The sequence below is a fragment of the Anastrepha ludens genome, chromosome 2, assembly GCF_028408465.1.
Source record: "Anastrepha ludens isolate Willacy chromosome 2, idAnaLude1.1, whole genome shotgun sequence".
NCBI lineage: Eukaryota > Metazoa > Arthropoda > Insecta > Diptera > Tephritidae > Anastrepha > Anastrepha ludens.
The window spans coordinates 78,106,748-78,126,702 of NC_071498.1; the positions used below are offsets into that span (position 1 = coordinate 78,106,748).

The 19,955-nt window shown below is 37.0% G+C and overlaps 1 protein-coding gene across 2 annotated transcripts in view; it reads left to right on the forward strand.

Moving 5' to 3' along the window:
* The first annotated feature begins 7,799 nt into the window (after window positions 1-7,799).
* The window catches only part of LOC128871931 (homeotic protein ultrabithorax-like), a 110,007-nt gene continuing 97,851 nt past the window's right edge, over window positions 7,800-19,955 (forward strand). The window contains exons 1-2 of one of the 2 annotated variants that reach the window (XM_054114115.1): window positions 7,800-8,198; window positions 9,705-11,484. In XM_054114115.1, the coding sequence (XP_053970090.1) occupies window positions 10,731-11,484 (754 nt within the window). In that variant the 5' untranslated portion in view covers window positions 7,800-8,198; window positions 9,705-10,730. Of the gene's footprint in view, window positions 8,199-8,696; window positions 11,485-19,955 lie in introns of those variants that run through there. The other variant, XM_054114114.1, reaches the window with a different exon arrangement.

The following is a 19,955-nucleotide window of genomic DNA, read 5'->3' on the forward strand; positions in this document are numbered from 1 at the left end:
AGAAAGCCAAGTATTTTGGTGATTGTTTTTTGGAATTTCTTCATGTTTAAGAATACTGAAAAATTATTCGAAACAAAGAAGTTACATGGTAAGTTCTTCTTCTTGATTGGTGCGATAGCCGCTTACGCGATTTGGCCAGTCATTTCTTTCTCGTGCTAACCGGGGCCAGTTGGACACACCAAGTGAAGCTAAGTCCTTCTCCACCTGATCCTTCCAACAGAGGAGGTATTTCTTTGCTATCACCAGCTGGTACCGCATCGAATGCTTTCAGAGCCGGAGCATTGGTATCCATTCGGACGACATGACCCAGCCAACGCAGCCGCTGGATCTTTATTCGCTGCAGTATGTCTATGTCGTCGGAATGCTCGAATCTTTCTCTCAAACACTCCAAGGGACGCTTCATCGGATGTTGTCATCAACCAAGCTTCTGCGCCATACGAAAGGACGAGCGTGATGAGAGCCTTGTAGAGTGTTAGTTTAGTTCGTCGAGAGAGGACTTTACTACTCAATTACCTACTTAGTCGAAAATAGAACTTTTTGGCAAGAGAGATTCTTCGTTGGATTTCAAGGCTGGTAAGTTAGTGATGCAAATTATTAACAAAATATTTGGCAAAATCTTCATGAGTTCAAAGTTATTAAATTTAAATTTTGCAAATATGCATACCGTTATTTCTAAATTTTCTATATTTGTATTAAACGTTGTTGTTCATTGTTGCCTTGTCAATCATTGAATGAGTTTGCAAAAGTATTTTGCAAAACTCCGCGTAATGTTAAACAGTCTACATTGGAGGAACGCAAAATAGCAATTCAACTGCACTTAGACGAAAAATCTGAGCCAAAAAAAAAATTCGAAATTGATAAAAAAAGTAAGTCAACAGTGCACGATATTATTGCTAGATACAATGAAAATGGTTTCATTGCAAATAAGCATCGTGGAACCCGTCCAAAGAAGCTTTCTTCCAAAGATGAGAGCATGGTGCTAAGGGAAGTGAAGAAAAATCCCTTCTCCTGCTCTAAAATAAACTGCGATGCTTAAAGAAGCTGCTAGGGTGGAGGTAAATCCCGAAACAATAAGAAGACTTCTTCGAAAAAATAATTTTCACGGCCGAGTTGCGCGGAAGAAGCCCCTAATAAGCAAGAAAACCCAGAATGACCGACTTGTTTCCTGTCGCCAATATATGGCTAAGGATTTCGATTTTTGGAGCACTGTAAGTGGGGATTTCATGATTTTAATTTTCATTCTTTAGGTATTATTTACTGACGAAAGTAAATTTAATCAATTTGGATGTGATGGAAGGCGTAAAGTGTGGCGCAAACCAAACAAAGAGGTGGAAGGCAAGAATTTAAGAAAAACGCTTAAACACGGTGGTGGATCTGTAATGGTTTCGGGATGCATGGCGGCGTCAGGAGTTGGAAAATTGCATTTCATTGATGGAATAATGAATAAACAAGTTTATTCAAAAATTTTGAAACAAAATTTGAAAGAAAGCATGAGAAAATTCGGCATCGAAAGTAATTTTCAATTCTACCAGGACAACGATCCCAAACATTCCGCATATGACGTCAAGAGCTGGTTGTTATATAACTGTCCAAAGGTAATACAGCCCCTGCACAAAGTCCCGACCTCAATGCCATTGAGCATTTGTGGGACGAATTAGGTCACCGGATGCAGGAATGGCAGCGTACATCAATTCCAATCTTGAAAATTGCTCTGCAGGAAGAATGGAGTGAAATAAGCCCTGATGTTTGGAAAAAGTTAGTGAAATCGATGCCAAGCCGGCTACAAGCTGTTGAAAAGCAAAAAGGTGGAGCAACGAGGTATTAATTTTGCGTTGTGTACAAATTTTTTCGATTTTTTATGTCGTACCCGACTTTGAATGGGAAACTGAAAAGTGACCTTATTTAAGTTAAGCCTTCGTGTATATTTTATAAGAGACTTTGGAATATATATTTTTTGTTGTTTTTAAATAAAACAATTTTTGTGAAAAAACAGAAAATGGTATATTAGAACGTGTTTTCTTTCATCAAAACATAGATATTATGACTAGAAATTTTCGTATGCATCTGTCCGACTTTGATTGTGAGTGACTGTATAAAACTGCATAGACCCACAACAAAGTAAAGCCAAGTCACAATGGAACAAATAAAGACATTAATTGCATAAAACAAACCATAAGTGGATTTCTGTTTGCTGCTTATTTTCAGCAAACTTTTATAAAAATTTTTTCACCGTGGGAACTATGTAATAATTATGGATTTTTGGACATTTGTTCTACTCTCACTAATAGCAGTAAGCCGTCATATTTTTTATTTATTCTTTTTTTATTTTATTTCTTCTTTTTGAAATAGTATAAACCAACAGGACCTGTGCGCCACGATTCACTTGGAGCACGAGAAAGTTTCAATACTGGAAATTGTTGAAAAAGATAAAGGGGGAAGTTTCGGAAATAAGCACCGCTATATCAACGCATGGAAATTTGTTTTAATCTGCTAAGCCCTGCTACTAATGACAAACAAAAATGTTCATGCACATAACTTCCAAGCTGATGATCTGCTTGAGACAGTTTTTCACCCGACGAAGTTAGATCTGTGCTAAACAAGGTTAAATTAAACAAAGCTCCAGGGATGGACAGAACTCCTTACGAGTTCTTTAAAAACACCCCTGATAGTTTTGTTACGGCTATGGTAAGTGCGTACAGAAATCGTTATGAAAACTGTAAAGTAGATGAGGCTAGTCAACTAGTGTAGTATCCATTTTCCAAAAGGGGAGTCTTGCCGAATTTCATTTATGAACTGCATTGCTAAAGTTATGATGGGCATAATTAAAGAAAGAATAACTTCCTTGACTGAAAAAAAGGACTTTCAATGAGTATCAAGCCGCCTTTAGAAATATATACTCTTCAGCCGACAATATATTCAATTTAGCCGCTATTGTTAATTTAACATTCGAAGAAAAAGAAAGTTTACGCGTATTTTGTCGGCTTTAAAGCGGCGTTTGATAGAGTATCGAGAAACGCCTTGATGTAAATATAAGCAGCACCATATTGGCTTTGGAATGAAACTAGCGAGGTTAAGAAAGAATATATACACCGATATGGAATGGTTTAGAAATTTCAGATAAATTAAAAACAAGCTCAGGAGTCAAACAGGTATGCTTACTGTCGCCAATACAATTTGCGTTTTACATAAATGACTTACATGAAAGCTTGGAAAGAAGATTAAACATAGAAGGTAAAAATATAATAGACTTCTAATGTATGCGGATGATATCATTTTGTTGGCGGATCACCCAGACAAGCAACAAGAGATGATTAATAACCTTGAAAGCTACTGCAACCAATGGAACCTTGAAATAAACCGCTCAAAGTCACAAATAATGGTGTTCAGAAAAGGTGGGAAACTTGAATTTGAATTTGAAAAGGTCGAGCCAACGAGCACCAGGAGATTTGGTGGCTCCTAAAACACTCAGGCTAAAGAGCCCATTGTATTTAAAGCTATGGAAAGGGGTAGATAGTCAAGGGGGGAAGGAGAAAAGTATCAGAGAAAGGGATAGGAAAGAATAGAGACAGAGATAGAGATAGTTAGTCCTGTGAGAATTTTCCAGATTCTTTGGCAAATCTGTAAATATCCTCCAGTTTTAGAGAACAAATATTACTCATTCTTATGACATCGGAACCCAATACTCGTAGCCGTGCTCTAGCAAAGGCAGGACACTCACAGAGAAAGTGTTCAGTGCTATCCGCCTCCTCCAAGCATGACAGGCATACCGGGTCCTCGATGATTCCAATGGTGGTCATATGCTGACCCCATGGGTTGTGCCCTGTAATGATGCCGACCATCAACCGAATGTCTTTCCTTCTAAGTTTTAGTAGAAAGGTTTGTTCGGACTTGTCACAAAACACTTTGCAGTTCTGCAGCGTTCTAGACCGGACCATCGCTCTTTATGTTGATTGCCTACATAACCGCTGATCCAATTCTTGATTCCTGCGGGACTGATTCCGATTATTGGCTCTGGCCCCTGTGGGGGCACCGCTGATCCACGGTTGGCCAATTCGTCGGCAATTTCGTTTCCTTGAACACCGGAGTGTCCCGGAACCCATATAAGTACAAGCCTGTTTTGTCTTGCGACAGAATTAAGCTTCTTGTTACATTCTTGAACAATCTTTGAGGTTTGCTTCGCGTTCTCCAGGGCTTTCAATGCAGCCTGACTGTCACTGAAGACTCCAATCTGTTTCCCGCTCCATCTCCTCTCGATTATCCATTCGGCTACTTTTAGGATGGCAAAAACTTCTGTTTGGAAAACAGTTGTCATTCCCCCCATAGTGGGAAACTTAGTAAAGAGGAGAAGTGGTATTATAGTAAGGAAGAAATACAGACTTCGTCTCGATATACTTACTTAGGAGTGGGAGTAATACCTCAGCAAAAAATGGTATTAATGCTTGGTGGGCTTGTCTTTTAAAAAAGAAAGAAATTTGAATTGAAGCTAAATGGCAACTTTTTTATGCAGTTTGTCGTTCAATACAGTCATACGCAGCACAGGTGTTGGGTTATGGGTGGTTTAAAGAAGTTGATATACTGCACAAGTATTTTTTAAAGCGAACTCTGAAGCCGCCATCACATATGCCTGCGTGCATACTTATTTTGGAAACCGGCATGCAAGAAAATCATTTCTTTGCTTTACATTTGTTCCTTAAATACGAGCACATACACAGAGTTCTGTTTATGTTCTCAGAAAAGCGGCTGCTACTGTATCTGTAAAAAATTATTATAAAGAAAGAAGTCTTCTGTATAATAGATTTAAAAAACTTATTTGGTAAAAACGATGCCATCTGGCAATCAGAAAGTTGAATAGAAGATGCAAAAGTGGCCGCTACCAGCCAGAGTAAATATTTACGTATAAAAGGCCTGTTTTGCGTACAAAGGCCTACTTTACTTTTATTTGCAATAAATTCTACTACTACAACGATTTTTTAGAAAATTTGCCAAATTAATACACATACCTGAAATATAATTGAGGCAGGCTGGATTAGAAAAAGAAGAAAAGCAAATACCAAGCCTATCCCCAACATAGCGCTAAATTTGAATATTGCAAAAACTGTGCCTAATGAAAGAAATTTGCTGAAATTTGATGAATGATTTCAAACAAGTAAATACGAGAGCTAAAAAATATTGGTAAATAGAACAGAAATCACGTCCGCACACCATATAAAAATAGTTTCGACTTTTGTACGTCCGGCAGTGTTTATAACGAGTGCTTCTAGTACTCAATACTAATGACTAACAAGCAACTTAAATATGACAACATTATACAATTTTCACTCATAACATAAAGCTGGGCTGAGTGCGTTTGAGCCTTGGTATTAATTAATTCGTCGGTTTCAATTAAATTATGCACTTCTACATTATTATATTTGTATATTTATCACAGGGTTGGTTTTTTAAACGATTTTTTCTTTTTTTTTCGAAGGAAAAAACTACTATGAAAAACCTCCGCAATACATCTTACAAGCTAGGGTTGTCTGTACGCCTTTAAGTACCAGGGCCTAATTGAACATTAAGAAAGTTCAGTTATTAGTAGATTGTCCGAAAAACTGGAACGAATTTTGAATCTTTTAGTCAAATTTTGTATTTGATCTGACAAAAGCTTAGTTTTTGATTCATCATGAAGCTTTCTGGTGGAGAAATGCCATGGGAGTCGTAGCATCATTTTGAGTACCTTATTTTGGCAGATTTGCAGTTTCTTAACATGTGACTTTGCGATATTACTCCAGGCTGGACAGGCATATAATATTATTGGCTGAAATATAGACTTATAAGTTATTAGCTTATTTTCATCACTTAAGCCTGAGCGCCTATACTTTTTTATCAAAAATCACCCCCAGATATCGTACGGTATTGGCCCACGGGATATCATAACTAAATAAAGAATAATTCCTAAAAGAATATCTTGTTGAGTAAAAATGTGAAGTGTAAGCACACAATAACTAACCAGGTCCAACCGTACATAAAAATTTCACCGTTCTTTAGCTCGCTAGGATAATAAGTATTGTACCAGGTGCCGAAAAATTATCATGCAGTTTTGTTTTTGAATCATGTTTTACTTAACAAAAAACAATTATTCTGAATGTTGCAAAAATTTATTTGAATCTTACACTGCAGCTGTCTAGTTCACAAGTGCCAATATAACTGATATGACAAATATGACCTTTGCAAAATTATAAATTTTACGATAGGATGATTAATTGTGCACAACCTAGTGTGAAAAACTCGACCAAACCAAAAATAGGCTTTGTTACAACGAAAAAACCAACAGAAACCGTTAATAATAACAAAACCCGAAAGATTGACTGGACATATCTGACATAGTATACGACATACAGATCTATTGATGATAGCATTTTTGGTTCAGCCCGTAATAAATATGTCGCTTGTTATGAAGTAGCGAAGAATAGTTGCCAAATTGATTTGAACTCCTAATTTCAATTTGAGTGTTTATATGTTTTGTACTTATGGATTGAATTTTCGCTATACACTAATTAAATAAAAATGATTTGTTTTGTTTTATAAACACATAGGCAATATGCGCGGTTTCTTGGAAAAACATTTGCAGTTTTTTTGGAATTATTTAAAGTCGTGGAACCTATGCCCAAATTTACCATATGTCGCACATATTTTTTTACACAACTTTTGTTTTGCACGCATTTTTAAGGAACTTACATACAGGCCAAAAGCAGAGTTGGGTGTAGTCGATACTTCATTAGCGTTAGAATAAAAATTGGCGCAAAATGGTACGTTCTAAATATATAAACACACCTTTATTAAATCGGGAGTGATACAATCCACTTCGAAATATGTACATAAATAAAAGTCTATGTATCACAAAAACGACTGCACTGCTCGTGCTGTAAATTCAAGCAAACTACATGCACGCTTTGATCAGTTGCATCTTCGCATCCCATCTAATCAAAGAATATGCTGTAAATTCAAGTGGCGAACGTATACATATATATAATACTTCCAACAACCATAACTTAAATAAGCTAGTAAAGATCTGTGATATTTCACTAAAAATATGCGCCAGGTATAAGAGTCTGAATTCCCCTCCAGCACAAACACTTTTCACTGTTTAAGTTGTCAATCTTTCTGCCGCTAATTTTTAAATAAGAATGATAATTGTTTTTTGTTTTTTAAATAATTTCATTAATATTACTGAAGAATTATTGATTAATAAATATTTGTGTAATTTACTAAGGCATATTAATTTTTAATGCGAAAGGAGGTTAATTGAATTTAATTGCTCTTGCGAAGAAACTTTGGAAAGGATATTCCAATATCGAAAACTACTCATAATTAAATTTGAATATTTTTTTCATTAGTTGCTGTTGTAAGTCAGTATTGTTTCCAATCGAATCCTCTGATTCTCTACAATAAATCATACAGCACTAATTTGTCAAATTAACAATAACTGAAACTGAGACTTGGGAAACCATTAAAAATTTTAGTAATGCTCCAGATTTTTATTCACTAAATGTGCACACTCATAGAAATCTAAAATCAAACATTCCGCACAACAACGGCAAAATAAACATAACCGTGGGTGCACAAAACTCATTACAACTCACATACACAAAACAGACGAACATGTTCGATTCAAACAGCATGCGCCAATCCACTCCAACCCTGCAAATGCCAGCCAAAATGAACGCCCTGCTCATTCGCTGGCCAGAGGGCTGCCGCTACGTATTGAGCATTTTGGCGGTGTGTTCATTCGCAGTTGAGTGAAAAGAGCATTGGCGCAGCTCAAAATCTAGGCGAAGGAGGCGGCCGCTACCAGTAAAGCCATAATAAAGCAACAACACCAATACGCACAGCATGAGTAACGACTCCGTCGCGGTATGATGGTGTGGGCTTTGGACTATGCCAAACATTTTCCTAACAGAAGTGCTCGAACTCGTGGCTTGTGTGTGCGTTAGTATCGAATGTTGGCATTTTAGTTTCGGTTTTCCACTCAGTGTGCATTCGCTTGTTGGATTTGTGTGCGCTTATTGCTTTTGGGCCATGTTTCGAGCTCTTTTCATACACTCGTACTTGGATATTCCAATTGCCGTCGCTGCAACAACGGCGGCCGTGTAATATGAAAAAAATTAAATTATAATCGTAATCGCAATTCAAAACTAAAAAAATTTGGCTATGCTATGGTAAGCTTCGTAAAAACGCGCGTCATCAAGTAATTTGGTTTTCTGTCCACAGGCTGAACATCTTCTAGTGTTCTTATCAGCAGCCAAACTGAAACAACTGAAGCAAGTGCAGCAATGTTCTGCAAACACCAGTAATAATCATAGCTCAATATTTGTTGGTGTATTGTGGGTTGATTGCGAGAGGCCATACGAATATATGTTTATACATATGTATATTATATAAAAGGCTTAGTGCTCTCAAAATTTATTTATCTGCAGTTGCTGTATCAAAATTCACTCTTCTCTTCTGTTTAATTCCAAATTTCAATTCAGAGTTTTGGGTGCAATTTTCAGCCGCCCTCTTGCCGCACTGCCTGTTTATTCTTGTAGTAAATCTGAAAGTTCCAACTTCGCGCTCAACTCTGCGTCTACTTTATTCCACTCCCAGCTACACACTGTGTCGATCTGATCCACTCGGCACTCTGTTCAGGTCTGCTCTGCTCTGCTCTGTTTTCTTTTGCTCCCGTATAGGTGATGGTGGTGAGGGACTGATAGCCGTTTATCTCAGCGGTGGTGGTTGTGGTGGTGGCGCTGTTTTGCCTTTCTTTTCCTCATCATCGTTTCGTTGGAAGAGCGAAAACAGAGCGACCACAACAGAGCGGCAGAGTAGCTCAACAACAGAACAATAGAGTACGAGTTTCTCGCTGTGCTCGCTCGTCGTCGTCGCCGTAGTCATCATCATCGTCGTCGTTGTGGCCGTTGTCGTTTTGGTTCAGGCCGTTTCAGCGCCTTCATCGTGGTAATCGTTGTTGGGAACATTGTGAACGTAATCGACGTCAGTCAAAATACAACAAACTGGCGTTTTGATGGCGCATTCGTTCGAAGGCAACGGTTTGGATTGGAGCAGCAGGCGCGCGCTTTGTTTTATTATCCACTTTATCACCATTTATTGTTATTGGCATTGTGGTGTTTGAACGCACGATACTCCCAACACTCGCTAGGTACTATTTAGTGCGGTTAATGCTGTTGTACTCGAACTGTGCGCATTCTAGTTGGTGGCAATAACAATAACAACAACAGAAACAACAAAAACTAATAACAAGAACATCAACGACAGTGACAGCGATAACGAAAACGACAACGGCGGCAGAGTTTTAGAGTCAGCGACAGCGGTTGGATTCGGTGAATATTCCCGCTATCGGATCGCTATCGCAACGCTATCGCAAGGCATCGCGGCGTTCAATGCAGTGCATTAGAGTTAAATTGGAATAGTGTAGGGTCGCGGCAGTGACGGGCAAAACTCATCAAAGCAAACGCAAGCGGCAGCAGTAGCAGTAGCATCAGCAACAGTCGACAGGCAGACAGGCAGTGAGTTAGTCAGTTGCTCAGTAATTCAGTGCTGCGGCAGTGCTCGTAACAAAATCGCGGTTTGGTGACTCGAACGCAAATAAATTTGATTATTATTATTATTGTCGCTATTACTATTATTATAACGATTATTGTGTTGATTGTGGCTGTTATTCGTAGTATTATGCTGATGACGTTTTCATGAGCCATTGTGGTCGATAGTTTTCGGCTAAAAGTAAATTGTTAAAAAAAACGAATATTTTAAGCAGACAAAGCAAACAAAAAAGTTAAATGAGTTGAATTAAATAAAAAACAAAAATTTCGAGGTTGGCCGAAGAAGAGACGCCAATTGAATTGTGTAAAAATAAAAAAAATAAAAATAAACAGAAAAAGTTAGCGGCTAAATACAAAAATGATTTACAACAGCAACATTTTGAGAAAGTTAATAATATTATAATGAAGACAAACACCGCCGCTAATTGAAAAATAAACTAATAATTCAAAAATTTAATAAAAACATTTCATTGTGAGCTTACCTCCATATCTCACAAACGAAACAATAAAAACTGTGCAAACTTACTTTGTATTGTACTAAATTAGTACATAAACCTTATGATAAAATTTTATTTGTTCTTGAAGAACCTGAGCAGAATTATTATTTTTTTTTCAAACTGGCTTCAGTAATAATAACTCTTAAATCGAAGATAGTATTGTGAGAACTTATTTAATTTTAAGAACGAAAAGAAGTATACGAAAAACAATTCAACCAAAAATCGAAACAATAAAATTAATAATTTAACCGAAACTATTTACAAAATTTGAAAATAACCAAAAAGTTTCGAATACAAAATAAAACTTCCAGTTAAGAGTTGATTATAATGTGAATATTTTCTATGAAGTTAATATTTCATTCGTGACGGTTATTTATTAAAATAAGCTATATTGTGAAACTTTGTGAACTTATGTGGAAAGTGCTAAAGCAGAGGTAAAGTGAAGTCAGTACGCCCTATCTTGCCAAACCTATTCAAAAAATTAAAAAGTGTTAAAACTGTGCTAATATTTGTAAATCAGGAATAAGCGGCCAATACAAACGCCACTACTTCCAGCAACTCCAACCCAAAAACAAACAAAAAAACAAAAACAAGTGTCAGTCGATTCTCGTCCGTGAGGCACTCTACAACCGCCAAAATTCTTACCACCAGTAATATGAATTCATATTTTGAACAAGCTTCAGCGGGCTTCTACGGCCACCCGCATCAACCCACCGGTATGGCCATGGGCACTGGCGGCCATCACGATCAGACAGCTACAGCGGCGGCGGCCGCATACCGTGGTTTCCCGCTCTCATTGGGCATGTCGCCGTATGCCAATCACCATTTACAACGCACCGCACAGGACTCGCCCTATGATGCGAGCATCACTGCAGCCTGTAACAAGATCTACAGTGATGGCGCCTACAAGCAAGATTGCCTCAATATTAAGGCAGATTCAGTGGTCAATGGTTACAAAGATATCTGGAACACCAGCGCAAACGGTACAGGTGGAGGAGGCGGCGGTGGTTCTGGCGGAGGCGGTGGCTCAGGTGGTGGCTCTAACGGGTCAAACGGTAATGGACAGAATAATGCCGCTGGTGGCATGCCTGTGCGGCCATCTGCCTGTACCCCAGACTCGCGTGTAGGCGGGTATTTGGACACTTCGGGTGGTAGCCCGGTCAGCCATCGAGGTGGAAGTGGCGGTGGTAGTGGCGGAACAGGTGGCGGAGTTGTTGGTGGCGGCCAAGGTGCTGGCGGTGTCGGCGGCGTGGGTGGTGTTGGTGTTGGTGGTGGTGTGGGTGGCGTTGGCGGAGCAGGAACCGCTTGGAATGCAAATTGCACAATTTCCGGCGCCGCAGCAGCTCAAAGCGCTAGCAGTTTACATCAGGCCACCAATCACACATTCTACCCCTGGATGGCTATCGCAGGTGAGTTACAAATAAAGTTGAAATTAAAATTTATGTGTGGAGGCACATAAATATCGACAATTAAATATAAAGTCAATCACAAAAAGTAGCTTTACGTATAAATTAGTAATAGCGTGCTAAATTAATTGCTTTAAACAATTAACTGCTGATTACTGCTTCCGCTTGTGCCCATTTCCTTATCGTGAACTCATATGTGCTCTATAATTCTATTCATACGTGCAGTGCAAATGTGTGTGCTCCACTGTTTTAGGCACACGTCGTCGATGGAAATCAATTATTTCGTCACTTTTGCTTCGTCCAACCCTTTTGTGAGTAATAAAATCTATTTGAATGGTCGTGCAACGTCTACCAGCTATTAGCACGGTTCAACTGCAGACAAGTTCTGCTTCAGAGAAAATATGCGAAGAATGACGGAATAGAACTTTGCTGCTTGCGGACTTCCGTGTGGCGGTCGATTGTTAGCGGCTGCAAGTTCTAATAAGAACAGGTCCTTTGGTAGCCTCGTGAAAACTGGTCGATGTTGACACGATTATATTGTAATGTCAAAATTATTTAAATAATAGTGGCCTATTCAAAACCTGCAGGTAGTGTGTACATTTATGTTTTTCATTGCGCAAAGGGAATTGGAAAGCTACCAAAAATAACGGGATGAGCCCAATAAAGTTGATTTTGCAAGATCGCTGAGAAACTTAATAATTATGACGAGAACAAACTATTCCTGATACCTTTGCATAAACATTTTATTTCCGTTATATTTTCAAAGCGTAAACTTAAGAAAAATGTGTATGGATGTCTTTGTTATCGCCGTCTTTCTCTCTTTCTCTATACAGAGCAAATCTACATATAAGTCGACTAAGGCTCTTCGGAGTGTTTTGAAGCCAATATCTGTACAAGATAAAATATTTCTTGACGACTAAAAATTTGAAAGTATTTTATTTCAAAGGTGATTATCCATGTGAAATTAAAGAAACTGAAGTTAAAAATTTACAGTTTGGCGATTTTAATGTTTTTATAAGAGCCTTAAATATTTACTCCGATTTTTTATATTACTAATTTAGTAAAGTGTTTGAAGCCAAATAACAGAATTAATAATAATAGATTGTGGGCAAAGTATAGACATTTTCATTTGGTATTTTTATAAAATTTTTAGTCAAAATTTACGTACACGAAGTAAACGAACAGCAATTTCTCTGCTGGTTTTATGATTAACACAGACTTCTCTGTAGCCTTTGATAAATACTCACATCGTATTTTAATTAACAAACCGACTTGTTCAGGCTTTCATTCCTGTTTTCTTGAATAGATTAGATCCTAGATTATATATATATATAATTGGCGCGTACACCCTTTTAGGGTGTTTGGAGAAGGAGCTATTTGTGGTGTGCGTCTTGATGTTGTTCCACAAGTGGAGGGATCAACAGTTTCAAGCCGACTCCGCGCGGCAGATATTTTTATGAGAAGCTTTTTCATGGCAGAAATACACTCGGAGGTTTGCCATTGGCTGCCGAGGGGCGACCGCTATTAGAAAAATGTTTTTATTAATTTTGGTGTTTTCATCGAGATTCAAACCGACGTTCTCTCTGTGAATTCCGAATGGTAGTCACGCACCAACCCATTCGACTACGGCGACCGATTCTAGATTAGATCCTATGAAAAAGAAACGTCTCTTTGTTGCTTCTTGGAGGTACCACAAGGGGGCCTTTTATGTCCCTTATTTGCATATTTGTCTTGATTATACACAACATCAGACCCTGTTTTCAATTTGCCAACTCTATATTTTAAGCAGACGACTTTAAAGTGTTTGATACAATTAAAAATTCATCTGATGTAAGGCAACTTCAACCGGATGTTGTTGCTCTTCACATTTGGTATAAGAATCTCATCTTTCATTAAACATCAAAACGCTTTAAAACGACTGTCGCGAAGATCTAAACCGTTAGCAATATTTCTTAATAATTTAGAAATTATATTTGCAACTAAGTTCTTCTTTAGCAGTTACGTGAAATTCATTTTGGGGAAGTTATATTCTTTACTTTGCTTTGTACGTAGTTACAAAATTTACGGTCCCATATACTTTAAAATTGTTGTTTACAAGTTAAATAAAATTTGCTAGCGGTGTTCCGCTAGCGAGAACTACGAGAGAATTCAATGAACATATGGAAATCGATTTTTCGTGCCAAAACAAGCTTTTTTAATTCTTTTGTACACTATTTTTTTAATGTTATCCCGCTCTATTTCAAGTCTTAGGTTTAAAATTTTGTTCCATAAACTTAAATAAATAACTAAATAAATAAATTTATTTTTAAATTCCATTAAGGGGTTACATGGGTTTCGTCGGGTAAAAAAAGGCCTATTTTCAATATTTTTTTTTTTCTATGTAAAAAACTATTGATTTAATTCAAACTTTTTTCTGTCGCATAGACACATATTTAAAGAATAATTTCTGAAATTTTCAAAAAAAAAAAAAATTAAAACTCCTCCATTGTGACGTCATTTCCGGTGACTCCTCGAAAAAAACGTGCCTCCGCGTTGTCAGCATAACTCCTGACAGGCTCATCAAAAATGAAAAAACAAAAATAAGTGTTTTACAATAGTTAAAACCATAAACTCGTGCTTGAGCGAAGGAAAGAAAAAAACGTAAAAATTGGAATTTTGGCAGACATTTTCCCAAAAAAATGAAAATTTCGGTCAAATTTGATTGACATTTTGTTTTTTTTTAAATAGTTCTAATTGAAAAAAAACGAAATCCTTCGTTCAAGCACGAGTAAATTGTATTTCGAACACCTGTGTAAAATTTCATCAATATCGGTTGAGTAGTTTTCAAGAACATTTGACAACCGACTTTGAAAACATGGTTCCGAGAAAAACGCGTTTCGAGTTTTGAGTAACAATAAAAGTGGCTTGGAACGCACACCTTCCAAAGGCTGTATCTACGAATTTATTATTCGGATCGACTTGAAAATTTATGATAATATTCCTGAGATATTGCAGAAATTAATAAGCCAAAAAAAAAAATAAATCGATTTTTTGAGCCAACGAAGCCCATGTAACCCCTTAAATTATATTATTATCTAAAATAAACCACTTGATATTGAAATACATTTCAAGAGAAACCAATGTAAGTTAATTTTGAGTTAATCTTTTTTTTTTAACTTTTGAGTGGAGCACACACATAGTTTAAATATGTTTACTTATACTGAAATTTTTTTTAATGAGCCCTTTTGAGAGGCATTATATTAAAATGAGAAATTAAAACATCAAAAATATGCATATTTTTATTATGCATAAAAACAAAACGCCACTTTTTCTTTTTGAAAACTTCCAAAATAAAAAACGTTAGTATGGTTTGAGCACTTTGATTTCCGACGCATATTTTTGTTGCTGAAAAATCATTTGGACAGAACATTGTACACTTCACTGCGAATTAAAACCTACACTTTATTATATTTTCTATTTTTGAAACAAATTTGTGTAGCAAAAGACATCAAAGTAATTTTTCACACCTTTCATGACATCGACACAATTTCTCCACGTTGCTTTTCCCTTTCGTTCTGTGACATTTTATTCCGCCTTTTCTTTGATTTTCGTATTTTGTTTTTTTGTAGATGAGCCATTTTGATTTTCCCAGTTGCAGTCATTCTAGTCCCATGAACAATCCTGCATACATATGGATACAAACATATATACATAAATGTGTGTGTGTGTTATTTCGAGGCAGTTGTAGTTTTTTTTAGCCAGATATACAAGCGCGCAGTGGGGAATTGTTACAAAAATGCTCATACACGTGCGGCAATTTGTCCAAATAGCAGCAGTTAACGTATCACCATAGCTAAACACAACAAACACAAACAATGTCTCACTATTAGCAACAACAATGCCGCTGCTATACTCAACCGCCAAATTAAAACAATGCCAGCAATAAAGTGGAGAAAATATGACAACAACAGTAACGTGTGGAAATGTAGCTCCACCGTCGGTACTCAACCAGCGCCCGATCAAGCGGCCAACATAGAGTTAACCGGTTGACTAAGATTTTACCGGTGTTCTTCTGTAGTGGTGCAAATTTAGCACGCTGTGCAACGCACTCGCCGTTAGTACGAGTAGTAGTGCAAAAGCAGCGTGCAACCCAACATCAAGGGAAGCATCTTTGTCGCTTATTACTTCTAACTGCGGCGTTTTATGTAATTATTGCCAATTCTGTCGTCGTTTTGCCAACAGTAGTATGGCACTAGCGGCCGTTTAAAATATGGCGCAAAGCGTCAGGATTTGTGGCATGCAGCGCAGGAGTGCAACTACTGCGAGGCATTAACAAATGCAAGTTTAAGTGAGCGTTAAAAAAGCTGTAACGGGACATGCAACCTTGTTCCTTGATGTAATTAAAATGTTAAAGTCTACTCAACTCCAACTAAAACTAAAAGTACTCAATGCATAAGGAAAACCCATAACTAAGTAAACGATTCACGTAGCACTTTAATCCTCTGTCGTTCATTGAATGCGCGAAATCCACTTTGTTGAATTGTTATATGTAACCAAATTACACGCCATGCACAATGTGCGATTCTATAGATTTCTGTGAGCGTTAATGTTTTCTAGAGAAAAAAAACACACTTAATTTTGCTAATTCGGCATCTTTGATTTTGATAGACGTTTATTCATTGGCGGTACTTTAAACCCGTACGGCGGCAACGCCTTTTCAATCTATCTGTAACGCTTAACACTGTAACCCTCCAACACAATCGTTATCAGAACAACAAAAAAATAAAATAAAAATAAATTATAAACTCAAATCAAAGTATACGAATGTATGCATGTATTTGTGCTGATAACTATAAAAAAATATTGGTGGCGCTAGTGAAAACATAAAATTTTATTTTTATTTAAATCAGTGGAATTCATTGTTTGCTGTAAAGCAATTCACCGCACTTTCATAGGCAATAAAAATTATTTCAATTAATTATAGAGCTTCAAGCGCGGAATTCTACAGATCTATAAAAATAATAATACTTACTAAAATAAATTATCAGTTTGAGGACGTGTATAGTTTTGCACGTTTTTTTTAATTTTCTGTTTTAATACTGGCGCATTTGCGCCAGGACTGTTTTAGTTATTACATTTTTGAACTCCGTCCAACGAAGTCCTCTACTTGTTTTTAATATCAGAAGTTGTTTTCAGAAACCATAGGCACTTAACAGAAGCGGTAACATTACAGCAACATAAAAGCTTGCCAAATTAACACTTGTAGTTTAAAATATAATAAAACTATCTGGAGTTTGATGAGCGCTGTCGAACATTTGACTTTGGAAAATTCCCCGGCTAGTACTCATTGGAGCTTTGCTTGCAGATAGCATTGTTGATACTAGGAAAGAGCAGGCAATTACAATAAGTTTCCGATAGATTTGATTTCATAAGAAGAAAAGCACGAGTAGTGCGCAAAGACACTGTAATTTTGGCTGTCTCGAGAGAGGAAAAATAGTTTAGTTTAGAGATTTCATTTCCAAGTCCCGAAAGTAACGCAATTGACTATTCGTGCCTAATTTGGCTTCCTGATTAGGCAGTAGTTCGGAAGCCACACTTAGCAGTGGTAACCTAAACCTAATGTGGCCCGAACTTGGCTTTATGATAAGGCGGTGGTTTGGAAGCCTCAGTTGGCGGTTGTTCGGTAGCCACACTAGGCGGTGATTTGAAATCTACACTTGGCAGTGGTATGGAAGCCACACTTGGCAGTGGTAACTAAAACCTAATGTGGTCCAAATTCGGCTCTTTAATTAGGTAGTGGCTTGGGAGCCACATTTAGTGACAGTACTTAAAGATATTATGCCTCAAATCAAACTTCTTATTTATGTTATGGCATGGAACCATACCTGGACTCCAAGACGTTGTAGAATAAGGTTTAGACTCAAGATACACCGATTTCAAAAACCAATCGGGTGACAATTTTATACGTACACTAGAAGATTACATTTAAATAATGAAAGTTAATTTATTTAAGAGCTAAGGCAATTACTAGTTCAAACAAGAACACCTTAGTCATAAGAAACAAAGCCAATTGAAAATATGAACAATTTTCAAAATTTTCAAATCTTGTAATTTTTGCAGTGACACTTAAACTATCCATTGTGTTATTAATTTCACCATCAGAACCTGAAGTTATAGAAAGATTTCTGAATTGATCATCAACACTGGATTCAAAACTATTTTCATTACTTTGCTGCGAACAATCTGTCACTGAAGAATTCATTTCTGATTCTTGAGTAAATGACACATTTTCACTTACTTCTTCATGCATAAAATTTGAATCAGTACTTTGATCACTATTATTCATTGATAATAAATCACCCGGCATCTCAGAATTAAATAAAATTGAAGATGTACTGTTTTCGCTGTCAAGTAAAGCGGAATGTTCTGATACGCAAGATAACTTACGTCGTGCATTACGAAATTTTTCCGCTCTTAAACGACCGAGTTCACGTTTCCGCAATGGTACTTTTTATGGTATATATTTTTATGTATTAAATGTATAAATCGTTATCAAATAAAAACAGTCAGATGTCCACTGGATAAATACCTATTGAGATCGACTTATACTAACTTCAACGGGTTAAAAACAAATGATCCGATTCTCGGATGTTAAGGCAGAAAAGCGCCACTCTATACCGGTGGTCTGTTGAAGCAAAAAAAAAAAAATTAAGTCCGGCGTGGCAATGCCTCATCTCCCTCATTAGGGGCAGATTTGGAAAACCGAACTTCGGTAATACTCCGGTTTCCATTCTATCATTTAGTTAGGAGTTCTAAACTTGCGCCTAAGTACGGTGTCGCCACACATCTGCCTCATTAGGCGCAGGTTCGAAAATCCGAACTTCGCTAATACTCCGGATGCCCTTCTACAAATCAGTTAGGGATTCCAATTTATGCCTAAGTGAGACACTGCCACAGATTTTCGTGACCACAACCAAATTTGGTATTGCTCTGGCATGCCAATCTTTGCCTTGCCTAAAGTGGGCCTGGTAAGGTAATAGTGAGGCGTGCCTCAGTAAGGCCTGCCTATTTCGGGCCTAACTGATTCTTCGGCATGCCTCACTGTAATTCTAGTCGGGTACACTATTCCCAAATCACCAAAACTTAAAGAGTCTTTCAACCCGCTTAGATATTTTTTTAAAATAAAACATATAACAATTTTGATTCTTTCAGGTTTTACTATTTTTAAAAACTTCTGGGGATATTATTTCCTCGCTTCAAGCCCTAGTTAGTCTAGTCTTACGGAGTATGCCAAATTTAAAAAAGATCGGTACATAAATTTTTGAGATATCATATGAACCGATTAAAATGTAGTCAACCAGGCGCATCCAAGATTTCTTGAAAATTACTTCAAATTAAGGTCGGAAAATTGACAAATAAATAAAATCAATAATTAAATTAGTTGCTTGACTGTTGATCTGGATTTCAGCTAACAAAATAAAAATATGAAAACTAAATATTTGGGAGCCACTAAACAAGTTTAAATCAAATAGAGTTTTGGGAGAAATCCGTAGAACTCAATGCACCAGACCTACCTAGCATAACGAACGGAAACTTTTATCTTTTATTTATTTACTTAAATAAAGTAATATTTTGAAATTGTCAAACCCATCAAATTCCTTATTTATTACTAGAGTTCAATAAAAAATTTTAATATTGGAGTTTAAAGACAAAAGTAAAAAGGATAAAGATTAATTTTACATTGAGGTGTCAAAATTATACGTGTGGCACCTGTACACCTGTTAAAAACGATAAGTCGATAAGCGGGCGATCCAATTTTAGTGACTACGCTCTATGTGAGTGGAACTATTCCGACAATAGCGTTTCCAATGCTGGAGCTCATTTAAAGTAGTTGGCCGGTTAGCGGAAATTAAGACTATTGACGTAGCACCAGAGAAAATAATCGAGGGTCTCAAGTCTCCCGATCGCGACGACAAATTGATGAACATCTGCCGTAAGACGATCCATTCGTCAAATTTCTTCTTCACAATTTCGAACACTGCGTCATCTATATGGCATGCAGCACCGCCTTGTTGAAACCACAAATATTTAGCGCTCGCCCCATACTAAAGACTACTGACAGTAACGAGCCAGAAGTTTGATATTTTCCCATAATTTTTACCCATTCGGAAAGTGTAAAATGAGCCATGATGAAATTGCAAGCATAGTGAATAGTTTGATGGCTGGGTGTCATTGGTAGCTTTGACAAGTGCTGAAATACATATTATATAAACATTTTATCATTTTATAATACAAAACAATACAGATAGAATACCTTTGGAATGTATAGCAAATAAACAAATGTAGTGTCATGGAAATATAAGTAAGCAACACAATGAAACATAATATTGCTTATTAATTAACTTTGCTTTGCTTGCGCTAAGGCAGCTCTGTAAGGAAAACTGCAAGATTTGCGCTGCAGCCTGAATACTACAACGCCTGCTGAAAACATTATT